We start from the raw sequence: 16,445 nt of genomic DNA, 5'->3' as shown, positions 1-16,445 counted from the left end.
ACTTCCGGCTTCTGCGGGCGGGCTTTTTTTCCCGCCCGACCTTCTGTGCCCTGCCCACCGGCGCCTCAGTGTCTGGCTACGCCCCCCTTCTACCAGGGACACTCTTCTGGTGTGCGCACCGCTTTGTAGCTGCAGCAGCACCAGCTCTCGCAGCGCGCCCGCACCTTCGCATCTTCTGTGCGCACAGCACATTCTGCGCAGAATACTGCTTCTCAGGGCACTCCATCTACAAGTGGGACATCTTCCAGGACCGGGTCCGTGAGTAGCTGCAACTGCAGACTGACACCCCCCTCTGCCCCACTGTCCCCTAACCCTCTGGCATTTTCTTCAGGGACCTCTCAAAATGTCTACCTCTAAAGGGGGCCGCTCTCGCCCCCCCTACTTCATCTACTGCCTTAGTCACGTACTTTGCATGTTCATCCTGTAACAGCAAACTTCCCTCAGGTCAGTCCTCTCCGCTGTGTCAGTCCTGCAGCAACCCGATTATTCCCACCGCCCAGGATCCCCCGGCTGCTCCGCCCGAGAGTGATACCCCCATCCCAGGCTGGGCCTCCACTCTGTCACAATCGGTGGCTGATTTAACACGGGTGTCTCAGACCCTGGTGTCCGCGCTGGATCGGTTACCCCTGCAGACCGCCGCAGTGGCCAGCGGGTCGCAGGAACCGCCGCCCGAGCCCTCCTTGATAAGCCACAAAAGGTCCAGACAAGAACGTCGGTCTGAGTCCTCTTCACGCTCCATCTTGCCACATGGCCCTCCCCTGCGGTCCCGATCCTCCTCCCCTGAGTCAGGCGAGGCATTATCTGATGCGCCCTCGGAGGATATTTCGGAGCTGGATCCTAACCAAATCGCCACCATGAGGGAGACTGTCCAGAATCTCATTGGGGCAATAAACCAAACCTGTGGCATCAAGGATCCCTCTACGGAACCTGCAGATCAGGCGGTTTCGTTTAGACGGGCCAAACCACCTTCTAAATTTTTCGCTCCTCATCCTGAATTCGAGAAAATCTTGTCCAGAGAGAGAGAGAATCCGACCAGACGTTTTCAGAGGGGAAAACGCCTGGGTGTGCTATATCCCTTTTCTCCAGAGCTTACCGCCAATTGGACGGTCTCTCCCTCGGTGAATCCCCCTGTTTCCAGGCTGTCCACCAACACGGTGCTTCCACTGTCCGGCGGAGCATCTCTGAAGGATTCTAACGACAGAGTTATAGAATCCTTTGCGAAATCGGCTTTTGAAGCGGCTTCAGCGGCTCTATGTCCAGCCTTTGCTCCCACTTGGGCCTCAAAATCCATCTCAAAATGGGCCAAGGATCTACGGCGAGGTATTCTGGATGGGGCGCCTCCTGCGCAATTAGCGGAACTTGCCAAACAGATTTCCCACGCTGGCGATTACCTGGTCTCCGCCTCCCTGGATGTCGCGTCTTGTGCGGCTCAGGCTTCCAGCAATGCCGTTGCCATCCGCCGGACCGTCTGGCTCAAGGCCTGGCAGGCGGACTTTTCTTCCAAAAAGTCCCTCACTAGTCTGCCCTTCCATGGCTCTCGTCTCTTTGGTTCCCAGCTGTACCAAATCATTAAGGACGCCACCGGGGGTACAAGTTCTCTTCTCCCCCAGGCTAAGCCTCGTCGCCCTCCTCCTAGACGGCAGTTTCGCTCTTTTCGGCCTTTTCGTCGCTTCGCTGCGTCAAACTCATTTTCCAAGCAGCAACAGAGGCCACAGGCACGTCGAGAAGAAGGCGGTGTCCTTTAGGCCCACTCCGTCCTGGCGTCCTCGCTACTCCCAGGGTAGATCTTCCAGGCCCAGGACTGGAAGATCCACCTCCGCATGACTCTCGGCGGGACTCCAGCCCAACTCCCAGATTGGGCGGCCGTCTTCTCTTTTTCAGGGACGTCTGGATTTCCGCAGTAGAGGACGCTTGGGTCAGGGAAGTTGTATCCTCGGGATACAAGATAGAGTTCGCTTCCCGACCCCGGGATCGTTTCTTCCAATCCCATCCTCCAAGAGATCCCGCTCTAGTTCCGGGCTTCTTCGCAGCCATCGCTTCTCTGCTCAAATCCGGGGTAATCGTTCCCGTCCCAGAAAAGGAACGGTTCACGGGTTTCTACTCGAACCTTTTTGTGGTACCGAAAAATGACGGCAAGGTTCGACCCATTCTGGACCTCAAATTGCTGAACAGGAGAGTTCGCCTGAGACACTTCAGGATGGAATCCCTTCATTCAGTAATTGCTTCCATGGAGGCTCAGGAATTTCTATGCTCAATAGATATCCAAGACGCCTACCTCCATGTCCCGATATTTCCCGGACATCACCGTTTCCTGCGCTTTGCAGTGCAACAAGATCATTTTCAGTTCGTCGCCCTGCCGTTCGGTCTCGCAACCGCGCCAAGGGTGTTCACGAAGATCATGGCGGCGCTGATGGCCATCTTGAGAGTCAGAGGCTTGGTCCTATTTCCATACCTCGACGACATCCTCATCAAGGCTCCGTCCTTTGCTCAGGCTCACGAAAGCCTGTCCATTGTTCTCGACACCTTAGCCCGTTTCGGGTGGCTGGTCAACCGGAAGAAGTCCTGCCTTATTCCTTCTCAGCGCATCATCTTTCTGGGCATGCTATTCGACACTCGTCAGTCCAGAGTCTTCCTCCCAAGGACAAAAGATCCACTCTTTGTCGGGACATACGCTTGCTCCAGCGGCCTCCCTCCCTCCGATCGGCCATGAAGGTTCTGGGAAGGATGGTAGCTACCTTGGAAGCGATTCCCTTCGCCCAATTCCATTCGCGACCCCTTCAGCAAGCCATTCTGTCTCACTGGGACAGGTCTGTCTTTTCCCTGGATCGGCCGATCAGACTCTCTTCTCGGGTCAAGCGGTCCCTCAACTGGTGGCTGACGTCACCTCTCATCTCCCAGGGCAGGTCCTTCCTTCCAGTTCACTGGCAGGTGGTGACAACGGATGCCAGCCTGATCGGCTGGGGTGCGGTTTTTTGCCGCCTGACGGTTCAGGGCCGTTGGTCGTCGCAGGAGGCATCTCTGCCAATCAATGTCCTCGAAATTCGGGCCATCTTTCTGTCCCTCCGCCACTGGGAAAGGATCCTCAGGGGCCTTCCAGTCCGGATCCAGACGGACAACGCCACGGCTGTGGCATATGTCAACCATCAGGGGGGGACCCGGAGCTCCTTGGCCCTTGCCGAGGTATCCAAGATCCTCCTTTGGGCAGAGGCAACGGTTCCGGTGATATCCGCGGTGCATATCCCCGGCGTGGACAACTGGGCCGCCGACTTCCTCAGCCGCGAGGGCCTCGCGGCAGGGAAATGGTCCTTGCATCCGGAGGTCTTCCATCAGATTTGTCTTCGATGGGGGACTCCGGACGTGGATCTCACGGCGTCTCGAATCAACAGGAAGGTTCGCAGTTCGTCTCCGGGTCCCGCGATCCTCTCGCAGTGGGCGTCGATGCTCTGGCCATTCCTTGGTCACAGTTCGAGCTGCCCTACCTGTTCCCACCCCTTCCATTACTTCCCAAACTGTTGAAGAAGATCAAAGCGGAAGGGGTGCCGGTCATCCTGATCGCCCCGGATTGGCCCAGGAGAGCTTGGTTCGCGTAGCTTGTCAACCTTCTCCTGGACGCTCCCTGGCGCCTTCCAGACAGGCCCGATCTGCTGTCCCAGGGTCCGATCTGCCACCCGAATTCTTGGTCGCTCAGTTTAACGGCGTGGCTGTTGAGACCGCGGTTCTAAGAGCGTGCGGCCTTTCGGACCGGGTGATTCACACCATGATTCAGGCTCGGAAGCCTTCGTCTTCCAGGATCTACTACCGTACCTGGAATGCTTACTTCCGTTGGTGCGAATCCAACCGCGTTCCGCCTATGGTTTTTTCCCTGCCTTCTCTTTTGGCCTTCCTTCAGGCAGGACTGGATTCGGGCCTGGCTCTTAGCTCCCTAAAGGGCCAGGTTTCTGCGCTTGCCATCCTCTTTCAGAAGAACTTGGCCTCTCGACCACAGGTTAAGACCTTCTTTCAAGGAGTAGCCCACACTGTCCCACCGTACAGGGCCCCTGTGGACGCATGGGACTTAAACCTGGTACTGGACGTTCTGAGGGTTTCCCCCTTTGAACCTCTTAGGGAGATTCCTCTATCAGTTTTATCTTGGAATGTGACCTTTCTTGTGGCCATCACGTCTATTCGCCGCGTTTCCGAGTTGGCGGCCCTGTCTTGCCGTCCTCCGTTTTTGGTCATTCACCAGGACAAGGTGGTCTTCCGGCCTCCACCTTCTTTTCTTCCTAAGGTGGTTTCCACCTTCCACCTCAACAAGGACATCGTTCTACCTTCCTTTTGTCCAGCTCCGACTCATCCTCTGGAGCGATCGTTGAACAAGCTGGACCTCGTCAGGGCAGTGAGGATCTACCTGGACAGAACGTCCACTTTCCGGAAGACGGATTCTTTTTTCGTCATTCCTGATGGCACTCGCAGAGGCCAACCGGCTTCTAAAGCGACTATTGCTCGCTGGATCAGAATGGCAATTTTGGAGGCTTACCGGGTCAAGAACAGAGTGCCCCCTCCTGGGATTAAGGCTCACTCTACCCGGGCAGTCGGCGCCTCCTGGGCGGTGCACCACAGGGCTTCCGCCCTACAGCTTTGCAAAGCGGCAACTTGGTCTTCCATCCACACGTTCGCCAAATTTTACAAGGTCCATACCTACGCTTCGGCGGACGCCGGCCTAGGCAGAAGGATCCTGCAGGCGGCAGTGGTGAGTCCTCTGACCTGATGGAAGTCTGTTTTTCCCGCCCTAGGGACTGCTTTGGGACGTCCCATGGTTCCTGTGTCCCCCAATGAGAGGCGATAAAGAAAACAGGATTTTTGGTTGCTTACCGTAAAATCTGTTTCTTGAAGCCTCCATTGGGGGACACAGCTCCCTCCCAATGTTTCTGTTATCTGTTCTATGACTGTTCTCACGTTTACAGTTCTCAAGTTTGTGGTTATGGTTTTTCAACCTTGTTCTTTTCTCCTACTGCTTTCTCACTAACTGAAGAGTATAATGCCAGTCGGTGGGGTGTACACTGCAGAGGAGGAGCTAACTTTTTTATTTGCATAGTGTCAGCCTCCTAGTGGCAGCAGCATACACCCATGGTTCCTGTGTCCCCCAATGGAGGCTTCAAGAAACAGATTTTACGGTAAGCAACCAAAAATCCTGTTTTCTGCTACATAGCAGCGATCAGCAGATCGCTGCTATGTAGCAGAGGCGATCGAGTTGTGCCTGCTTCTAGCCTCCCATGGAGGCTATTGAAGCATGGCAAAAGTAAAAAAAAAAAAAAAAAAAGTAAAAAAAAAAAATGTGAAAAAAATAAAATATAAAAGTTTAAATCACCCCCCTTTCACCCCAATCAAAATAAATCAATAAAAAAAAAATCAAATCTACACATATTTGGTATCGCCGCGCTCAGAATCGCCCGATCTATCAATTAAAAAAAAGCATTAACCTGATCGCTAAACGGCGTAGCGAGAAAAAAATTCGAAACGCCAGAATTACGTTTTTTAGGTCGCCGTGACATTGCATTAAAATGCAATAACGGGCGATCAAAAGAACGTATCTGCACCAACATGCTATCATTAAAAACGCCAGCTCGGCACGCAAAAAATAAGCCCTCAACCGACCCCAGATCACGAAAAATGGAGACGCTACGAGTATCGGAAAATGGCGCAAATTTTTTTTTTTTTTTTTAGCAAAGTTTGGAATTTTTTTTCACCACTTAGATAAAAAAATAACCTAGTCATGTTAGGTGTCTATGAACTCGTACTGACCTGGAGAATCATAATGGCAGGTCAGTTTTAGCATTTAGTGAACCTAGCAAAAAAGCCAAACAAAAAACAAGTGTGGGATTGCACTTTTTTTGCAATTTCACCGCACTTGGAATTTTTTTCCCGTTTTCTAGTACACGACATGCTAAAACCAATGATGTCGTTCAAAAGTACAACTCGTCCCGCAAAAAATAAGCCCTCACATGGCCAAATTGACGGAAAAATAAAAAAGTTATGGCTCTGGGAAGGAGGGGAGTGAAAAACGAACACGGAAAAACGAAAAATCCCAAGGTCATGAAGGGGTTAATATGAGCTATTCTATGGACAGTAGCGATAAGATGTGATGTTATGAAGAGAGCCTGATTGGAGCACATTTTGCAAGGTGAAACCCTGTTAAAATAAACAAATGAGGTTGTCACCCTCCACAGGTCCAGCGCCATCTGCTTACTTCTGCTTGAGTCCTGGGTTTTGGCTGCAACGGTGACATCCATAGTGCACGTTAACGCTGTAGCCAGTCGCTGAACCCGGCCGGCTCTGCCAAGGTGCGCAGCATGAGTCTCCGAGCTTATTGATTGGCTATTGGGATTATGTATGCTGTGTATGAAATCTCACTGTGGCCGGGAACCGGCTCTGGACCCGGGGAGGGTAAGCACCTGCTATGTTTATTTTAGAGCATTTGGGGTACACTTTACTGAAAGTGAAAAACCCTTTTTAATAGTATCTTTATGTATGATTGACAAAACAGATCAGAGCATTCATTCTGAACACCGGTGACCTTCTAAAAAGGTTGTTCCATAAACTGCATTTATCACATCACCACAAGATAAGTAATGCACGTATGATTTCCGGTATTCAGCTGCCGTGGCCCCCATAGAGCCTTAGAGCTAGGGACCCAGAGTCCCCTGTGTGAATGAAGCATTAGTGATCACATGCCATCACGGCCCTGTTACCGGTCTACAGGAGTTATAGACCTTGTATGGAGTGGTGGTCCCACATGCTCACATACTCTTCTTTACACAGGCCTTTGGCATCCCAGTTCTCCTGATTGGTTGGGGTCCTGTGGATTGGTGATGGTTTTGCTATGGGACAACCTCTTTTGGGATTGTATTGATCTGTGCTACATAGTCGGGAGCATTTGAATTGTACTTTCAGGACATTTTAGCTGTAACACGTGGTTTGTCAGAATACACATTTTCGTTAGACTCTTCCATGTATATGGACCTCACATTGAGAACAGTGCAGAGGGCGGGCATGGACCACAACAGCCATCTCCCAATCCAAGTAAAGCCTGGATAACACCTTTACTTCAGATGAGACCCTTTCAGACCTCGAAATTCACACCCTAGATTACACCCTAAAGGTCAGTGCCACAGATCCCACAATTACTTTCCATTTTTCTTCCCGGCTACTCCCTCCTCCAACAGGAGCAGTTAATGGTGCATTGCCCAGTGAAAGCATTCCAGTTCCCAGTGTAAAACCATCTGTTCTGCCCACTGCAACCAGTCATAGAGCATTATTCATGTTGTATATGACTCTGTTAGGGTATGTGCAGACTATCAGTAACCACTGCTGATTAGAAAATGTGTATTTATGCCACGTCACTCGTAGCAGCCAAATGTTACAGCATAGTGGATGGGATTTCAAGAATTCCCTTGCCCACTAAGCATCCACAGACGCCCACGGCTCATCCGCAGAGACAGACATATGGCTCGTCTTTCCAGACTGCAGCAGGTCAATTTCTCTTTTGAAATTTCCCCAATAGAATGTATTGTACGATGTGAATGCGCACGGTTCAGTTACCACATGCGGATTCACCTGCGTTCATTAGACTGCAGCGCTTTGGATGCCGCTAACATGCGTTGTGTCCAAAGTGCTGCTAGTTCCGCTTCTTCTGCACATACCCTTAAAATTAAAGCTGCGATTGGTTGCTTTTTCTTTACCGGTGCTGTCCAGGATGTTTGTTGATCAGTCGTTAACAGCGGCGTTCTCCATACATAGAGCATTAGTGTAAATTATTGTCAATGTGGTTATATTTATATGATGATATTGAGCACCGCATTGTGTATAAAGTACAGTATCTCACTTGTTCCCCACTAGGTATGAAGAAGCTGAAGTTAGAAAGAGGCTTGAAGAGAGGGACCAGGAAGAACAGAAGAAACAAGAGGAGCAGCGTCTGCCGAAGGAAGTTCCCGATGTTTCTCCACAATCTGATAACGTAATAATATTTCTCGTAGGAATTCAGCTTATTCAGGGCTGCCGCTTCATATCGTGCTTGTTGCTGACTGTAATGTAAGGGTTCGGTGCACATAACATGCATCTGTAGCCGATTTGGCCAGTCACGTTTTTGGGTGCGAACTCCACTGCATGTTACAGTGGTAGTGTTGTGGATAAGATGTTATGAAATCATATGCAATCGCTGCAGAGACTATCAGCAATGTTGAGCACTGGTGCTGCTCACTGAGATACACCTGGTGGTCTTGACAGGGGGCAATGCACCTAAGTAACCCGTTGAAGCGCCAGGTGGGCGCGAAACGGCCGTCGTTCGGCTGTCACTTTCTTTTGTATATACACCCCCGTGCCGTGAAGATATGCTACAATAAAGTACCTGTTTGTGAAGACTGGTGAGTGCTGCCAATTTTTCTACACTTCAATATCGATGATGGTCGCTCTTCTGGCTTTAGCACCCGAAGTCTGCGGGCTGGCTGCAGTTTGAAAGTCTGGCGTGTTCTTGGTATTGTGGAGCGGTGGTGCGGTCAGCTGTTTTCTACCCCGTGCACCTAAGTAACATTACTACCTTCCAGACACATTTTTTTTATCATGATGCAAAATGTACTTAAAGCAAAATATATAGTTTAGAAATTGGAGATGGACGGTAACAAGTCCATGTTGTCAATGGTGTAAAAGTAGACTTGCTTTTATATGTACCCCCACTTTTTTAAGAGTAAGAAATATTAAATCGGGCAGCATCTCGGCTCTGTAGTTAGCGCTATAGCTTTGCAGCGCTTGAGTCAATTTCCACCACAGACAAGGAGTTTGTTTGCGTGGGATTCATCCGACTGAGACTGCCATGTATACGTCACATAGGATACACCGAGAATGCTGTATACAGATCAGAGGATACACAGAGACTGGTGTGTGTGTGTATATGATCATATGGGATACACAAGACTGCAATATATTAATCACGAAGGATGCACTGTTACTGTGGTATTTACATATACACGGAGACACTTGTGTATATAAAACACAGGATACACTGCGACTACGGTATACACATAGGAAACACGGACTGCAGTATATACATAGAATACACTGAGATTGGTGTCTATAGATCACATGGGATACACACACTGTGGTTTATACGCAGGATACACTGAGATGGCGATAAATATATCAAGCCCTGCGTTACTGATCTATCTTGGCTGCCATTAGATAAGAGCCAGTTCAATATGATTGGAGTCTGCTTTAAAGGAACCATATCGGAGAGTAAGAAAGATTTGATTTGGCAGACAATCCAGACATGGCACATCAACTAAAAACGGGTCTACATGTCATACACAGACTTCTACAATAATAGTCTATGTTGCAGTTAGTGGACAAGTAAAAAAACAGGCATGCACACCAGTAAGAGAGAAGTCTGTGCTTTGTGCACGCTAGGGGTCCTGGGAGGAAGAAGCAGGTTGATATAAATTGGGGGATATGACAAAGGGTTGAAAGTCTGGCCACAAACCTGTAAATGCTGGCAGGAAAGGTGATGGGTATACTCCTAATACGTACCTATAACTTCTGTGTGTATGTGCTGCTTATATGTGTATTTGTGTATGTGAGTATATATATATATATATATATATATATATATATATATATATATATATATATATATATATATATATATATATATATATATATATATATATATATATATATATATATATATATATATAATGTTTGAGAAATGGTGCTGCTTGTGGTTCCAAACCCACAAATGTAAGGATTTTATTTTTTCTTCTTCAGATAAGTGGTGATAAAAAACAGCTCCTTCCTAAAAATGAAGTGTCTTCAAATGGTAGGTTTACCTTTTGTACCAATGTTTTGTTACATACTTTATATAGAAAATTAATAGTTATACTGATCTTTAGGGGCAAACAATAAAATCAGTACACCTTGATCAAAGTAGGTGGTTCCTGCTTGGCAGTAAATTGTGGACTTGATAGTGTATTAATTATAACAGAAACTGCATAGTGAGGCTTCCTGCTGGATACAGGTACCTAAGAGGAACGCCCAGGACTCTGTTTTTGGCTGTTGCTTTTCACGTTTTATAATATTTTTTTAATAAAAAAAAGTTTCTGTAGAGAAGCCTATGGAGATAAACACCAGAAAAAAAGTGATACGTAGAGCAATACATCATTTTCCTAGAAATGTTGCATATAATACTTGTGGTATTTGCAAACTTTCTAGATTATTTGCTTAAAGAGACATGCAAAACATCCTGCAAACTGACCGTGTGGGCAAAATTATCTCCAATTTTCTTTTCAGTCATTTGTAATTTAGTGCTCTTCAGGTATTCTGATGAGAATTTTAGTAGATGTTGTGATGGCTTAGACCAGTACTGTAATTCCTTGTACATGGGTGGTCCTTGTTGCCGAATAATCTCTGCAAGTTATTTTCTTAGTCGTCATATACTGTATGTTTGCCAACGTAAATCAAAACCTCTCTGCAAAATGACACATACCAATATTCTATAGATTAATGAAAAGAATGTCTACCCACACTATAGTGTGAAACCAAAGCATGTAGCAGGGCACTTCAGTGTCAGTTATGGCTAATTCTTCTTTTTTCCTTATATTATGCATAGCTTATATTAAACGTAAATCGATATTGTTTTCTTGTATCGATTTCCAGTGCCTAATGGATCTATAACCCCAGTAAAACTGTTTGCGATGATGAAGGACCCAGATATTAACGTTGTTATAATGGATGCTCGTAGATCAATGGATTTTGAAGAATCTCATATTAATTCCTCTATAAATATTCCTGAGGAGGCCGTCTGTCCTGGGTATGTATGGGAACAGACTTGGTTCTGCCATGTCTTTTGAGCCAGAACTTAAAGGGAACCTGTCACCCCCAAAATCGATGGTGAGGTAAGCTCACCGTCATCAGGGGTTTATCTACAGCATTCTGTTATCTACAGCCGATGTTACCTGAAAGAGGAGAAAAAGAGGTTAGATTATACTCACCCAGGGGCGTTCCCGCTGCGGTCTGGTCAAATGGGTGTCTCAGCTCCACTCCGGCGCCTCCCATCTTCATTCCATGACGTCCTCTTCTGGTCTTCACGCTCCGGCGCAGGCGTACTTTGTCTGCCCTGTTGAGGGCAGAGCAAAGTACTGCAGTGTGCAGGCGCCGGGAAAGGTCAGAGAGGCCCTGCGCACTGCAGTACTTTGCTCTGCCCTCAACAGGGCAGACAAAGCACGCCTGCGCCGGAGCCGCGGCGTGAAGATCAGAAGAGGACGTCATGGAATGAGGATGGGAGGCGCTGTTCCGGACCTGAGACACCCATTTGACCAGACCGCAGCGGGACCGCCCCTGGGTGAGTATAATGTAACCTCTTTATCTCCTCTTTTAGGATACATCGGGGGCTTATCTACAGCATTACAGAATGCTGTAGATAAGCCCCTGATGATGGTGGGCTTATACCTCACCATCGATCTTGGGGGTGACAAGTTCCCTTTAATATTTTCATAGCAAGAACATTTGTCATTTTTGCAGCTTTTTTTCTTCCTCTTGAGCCATAATATTTTTTAATACTCCGTTGACATAGCCATATGACAGCTTATTTTTTGTACTTTCGAATTAAAAGAAATCATTTTACTATATAATGTTGTGGAAAATCGGGAAAAAATTCCAAGTGGAGGGAAACGTCATAGCAATAACAAACTTGCGTGTGTGCGTATGCATGTGCACCCATGTCTTACGCTTTTGTTTTTTCCTCCCTTCTTCAAAGAATCATAACTTTTCTTCAACATGAGGGCTTGTTCTTTACGACTTGAGTTGTAGTTTTGAAAGACACCATTCATTTCATCATATAATATACTGAATAATGGACAGAAAATTCCAAATAGGGGGAAATTTAATGCAATTCCTCCAATGTCTAGAGTTTTGTTTTTGCAAAGTTCATTAAGCAGTACCAGTTACCGGCAGCATGATTCTTCAGATCAGTAGAATTACAGTGCTACCTAATATGTGTATGTACAGTCATGGCCAAAAGTATTGACACCCCTGCAATTCTGTCAGATAATACTCATTTTCTTCCTGAAAATGATTGCAAACACAAATTATTTGGTATTATGTTCATTTAATTTGTCTTAAATGAAAAAAAAACACAAAAAGAATGGTCCTAAAGCCAAATTGGATATAATTCCACACCAAACATAAAAAGGGGGTGGACAAAAGTATTGGCACTGTTCGAAAAATCATGTGATGCTTCTCTAATTTGTGTAATTAACAGCACCTGTAACTTACCTGTGGCACCTAACAGGTGTTGGCAATAACTAAATCACACTTGCAGCCAGTTGACATGGATTAAAGTTGACTCAACCTCTGTCCTGTGCCCTTGTGTGTACCACATTGAGCATGGAGAAAAGAAAGAAGACCAAAGAACTGTCTGAGGACTTGAGAAACCAAATTGTGAGGAAGCATGAGCAATCTCAAGGCTACAAGTCCATCTCCAAAGACCTGAATGTTCCTGTGTCTACCGTGCGCAGTGTCATCAAGAAGTTTAAAGCCCATGGCACTGTGGCTAACCTCCCTAGATGTGGACGGAAAAGAAAAATTGACAAGAGATTTCAACTCAAGATTGTGCGGATGTTGGATAAAGAACCTCGACTAACATCCAAATAAGTTCAAGCTGCCCTGCAGTCCGAGGGTACAACAGTGTCAACCCGTACTATCCGTCGGCGACTGTATGGAAGGAGACCCAGGAAGACCCCACTTCTTACCCGAGACATATAAAAGGCAGGCTGGAGTTTGCCAAAACTTACCTAAGGCTGGGTCTCCCTCAGATGTCATGGGTCTTCCAGCAGGACAATGACCTAAAACACACTTCAAAAAGCACTAGAAAATGGTTTGAGAGAAAGCACTGGAGACTTCTAAGGTGGCCAGCAATGAGTCCAGACCTGAATCCCATAGAACACCTGTGGAGAGATCTAAAAATGGCAGTTTGGAGAAGGCACCCTTCAAATATCAGGGACCTGGAGCAGTTTGCCAAAGAAGAATGGTCTAAAATTCCAGCAGAGCATTGTAAGAAACTCATTGATGGTTACCGGAAGCGGTTGGTCGCAGGTATTTTGGCGAAAGGTTGTGCAACCAAGTATTAGGCTGAGGGTGCCAATACTTTTGTCTGGCCCATTTTTGGAGTTTTGTGTGAAATGATCAATGTTTTGCTTAATTCTCTTTTGTGTTTTTTTTCATTTAAGACAAATTAAATGAAGATAATAATACCAAATAATTTGTGTTTGCAATCATTTTCAGGAAGAAAATGAGTATTATCTGACAGAATTGCAGGGCTGTCAATACTTTTGACCATGACTGTACATGTATAGGTCAGTGTTTTTAAATACAAAAATCAGAAGTTTGTAGGGAAAAATATGGTCTTACCCTTTTCTGAGAGTCGTATCATTTTTATTCTTCCATTGATTAACCTTTTGGGGTACACACAATGTTTTGATTGCTTTATTACGTGTTTTGAGGGAAGTGCAGCAACTGAAAAACAGCAATTCTGATATTTTAGATTTTTATGTTTTAGCATTTAAAGTAATGTAACATTTATGTATTTTTATTTTACGTTTATGGACATTTCAATACCAAATGTGTTTTGTTTTATTATTATTTTGTATAATTTTACTAAGAAAAGGTGTTGATTTGGTTATTTAAACTTTTTTTATTCCTTTAAAAACTTTTTTTTTTTTAAACGGTTTTAACCCCTCTTGACGACTTGAACCTGTGATTATTTCTCACTTGTACATTACTTCTGAATTGCATCATATGGTAGAATTGTTGTGTATTTGACCAACATGGCAGTAACTGGGCATTCAGCTGTCCATTGTCTGCCATAACAACGATTAGCACTCCTAAATCATGTTGACAGCTGGCCAATGCTTGCGGAGCACAGCAGAAACTAGATTGTTTAAATACCAATTGTGAAGATCTGAGGTTGTGGGTTATAAAAATCACCTAGGCAGGTTAACGATTCAACTATTTTTATTCCATACATCCATGGTTGTACAACAAATCCAGGTAGATGGCCAAAATGCAGTGTCCTCAGTCCATAAGTTCACAATCTACTATCGATAGTTCCACTGGTCCCGTACCAGACGATACCCGCTGTCTCCCAACTTTTGGTTGGCCCACAGATTTCATATTTCCAGCTGGTATAGTGTGCCATCACAGCCTATGTTCCTCCAGACAATGGATACCCCTACAGCCAGCAATCAATTTCCAAAACTTCGTAGATCATCCATCCATCCATCCAAGCTTGGATCGTCTTACATCGAAACCCTCCAACGACTGCCTAATTCAACCCTCATGTCTTTCTCCCTCCCCCTTAAACATTATCTTTTAGCTCACAGAACAAAGCATATTCCATCAGCTGGGACTGTATGTGAGACCTCCCGTGGTGATGGCTCCCCTGGGCCTTCTATCCCCAACCACACAATGGGCCTAGGTTTGAGAGTACAATGGGAGTGAGACCTTGATACAGATGAGTGATAGTCTGGCCTTAAGGTACCTTCACACTGAACAACTTAACAACGATAACGATAGCGATCCGTGACGTTGCAGCGTCCTGGATAGCGATATCGTTGTGTTTGACACGCAGCAGCGATCAGGCCCCTGCTGTGACATCGCTTGTCGGTGTCGGAGCTAGAAGGCCAGCACCTTGTTTCGTCGCTGGATCACCTGCTGACATCGCTGAATCGGCGTGTGTGACGCCGATCCAGCGATGTCTTCACTGGTAACCAGGGTAAACATCGGGTTACTAAGCGCAGGGCCGCGCTTAGTAACCCGATATTTACCCTGGTTACCATTGTAAATGTAAAAAAAAAAAAAACACTACATACTTACATTCCGGTGTCTGTCGCGTCCCTCGCTGTCAGCTTCCCGCACTCACTGTGAGCGCCGGCCGTAAAGCACAGCGGTGACGCCACCGCTGTGCTCTGCTTTACAGCCGGCCCTCACAGTCAGTGCGGGAAGCTGACGGCGAGGGACGCGACAGACACCGCAATGTAAGTATATAGTGTTTTTTTGGTTTTTTTTTACATTTACAATGGTAACCAGGGTAAACATTGGTTTACTAAGCGCGGCCCTGTGCTTAGTAACCCGATCTTTACCCTGGTTACCCGGGGACCTCGGCATGGTTGGTCGCTGGAGAGCTGTCTGTGTGACCGCTCTCCAGCGACCACACAACGACTAAACAGCGACGCTGCAGTGATCGGCATCGTTGTCTATATCGCTGCAGCATCTCTTAATGTGACGGTACCTTTAGGTTTTCATAAGATCTAGCCTACTCGTCTTCCTCTGCTGGCTGCCACTGAATAGAAACATTCATTCCTGAGGATGAACTGACGAGCAAGCAAATAACTAATAAAACACATCAAGCAAATTAACTATTAAAGTACAATAATATTGATGTAACCGGTGCTCCGTGCTGGAAATAGTCTGTCTTAGAGCTGTGGACTCCGCTCTACGTCCATTCGTCCTATAGTCTTTAGTAAGCGGCCATATCCTCACACTCCTCCCCCACTTTTCTCAGCATGGGCAGGAATGTAAGAGGTTTCATCTACATGAGAACAAAACTTTGTATCATCCAGTTTCCTCAAGGCATATTCCATGTTGTCCTTGCGAATAAACTTCACAGTCCCCATTCCACCATGGTGTACATCGGCATAGTATACATCCCCAGCTTGTCTCATATGATCTTTCAGATCCTGCCAACTCCCCGATGGGGGAAGCCTTGAGACAAGGACTCTGTATTTAGTTAGCTGGGTCAGGGGTCTGTTTCTCCCGCGGGGTCCTCCATATCCTCCCCCTGATCCACTGTTGGACCTGGGAAACTCCACACGTACCCGATGAGAACCGAACTTGTATCCATTGTGTCCCACCCCAGAGTGCTGAGCCCCCAGCAGTGGGGAATGGTCACTTGGTGGCTTGTTAAATAATGTTCTGGGGGGACAGTACTTGGGCTGTCCATAGTGATGGTAGACCCAGTGTCCTGAAGTCCCTGAGCAGCCTCCCTGATGTCATTTACCTCCCCCAGGTCACATTCCCTCATGGTAACAGTCACTACATTTTGTGCATTACTCACCACTGGCAGGGGATTAGTCGGCATGTTGAGATTGCTCTATTCCCTCTCTGCTGACAGTGTAAACCGATCCTTGGCTTTGGGTTACGACATTGGCCCAGTGGCACACCAACCCTGCTCCTAGGTTGTTTCCCAGCAACACATCTACTGGTAGGTGCCGCACTACTCCTACATCCACCATACCACGACTGTGACCCTAGTCTAAATGTAGTTGGACCCTTTGAATGTTCAGAGATTCTCCTCCAGCTATGTTGACTAACATCCAGCTGCCGGGAACAATACACTGGTCCTCTACTAGATGTAATCAGTGTAA

The 16,445-nt window shown here is 46.7% G+C and overlaps 1 protein-coding gene across 1 annotated transcript in view; it reads left to right on the top strand.

Annotated features, from left to right (window-relative positions):
• The window catches only part of USP8 (ubiquitin specific peptidase 8), a 111,745-nt gene that overhangs the window by 34,237 nt on the left and 61,063 nt on the right, over positions 1 to 16,445 (top strand). The window contains exons 5-7 of the mRNA XM_069766072.1: positions 7,876 to 7,993; positions 9,793 to 9,844; positions 10,681 to 10,834. Of these exons, the coding sequence (XP_069622173.1) occupies positions 7,876 to 7,993; positions 9,793 to 9,844; positions 10,681 to 10,834 (324 nt within the window). The remainder of the gene's footprint in view (positions 1 to 7,875; positions 7,994 to 9,792; positions 9,845 to 10,680; positions 10,835 to 16,445) is intronic.

The sequence above is a fragment of the Ranitomeya imitator genome, chromosome 4 (genome assembly GCF_032444005.1).
Source record: "Ranitomeya imitator isolate aRanImi1 chromosome 4, aRanImi1.pri, whole genome shotgun sequence".
In the NCBI taxonomy this organism is placed as follows: domain Eukaryota; kingdom Metazoa; phylum Chordata; class Amphibia; order Anura; family Dendrobatidae; genus Ranitomeya; species Ranitomeya imitator.
This window is presented reverse-complemented; position numbering and strand designations above follow the sequence as displayed.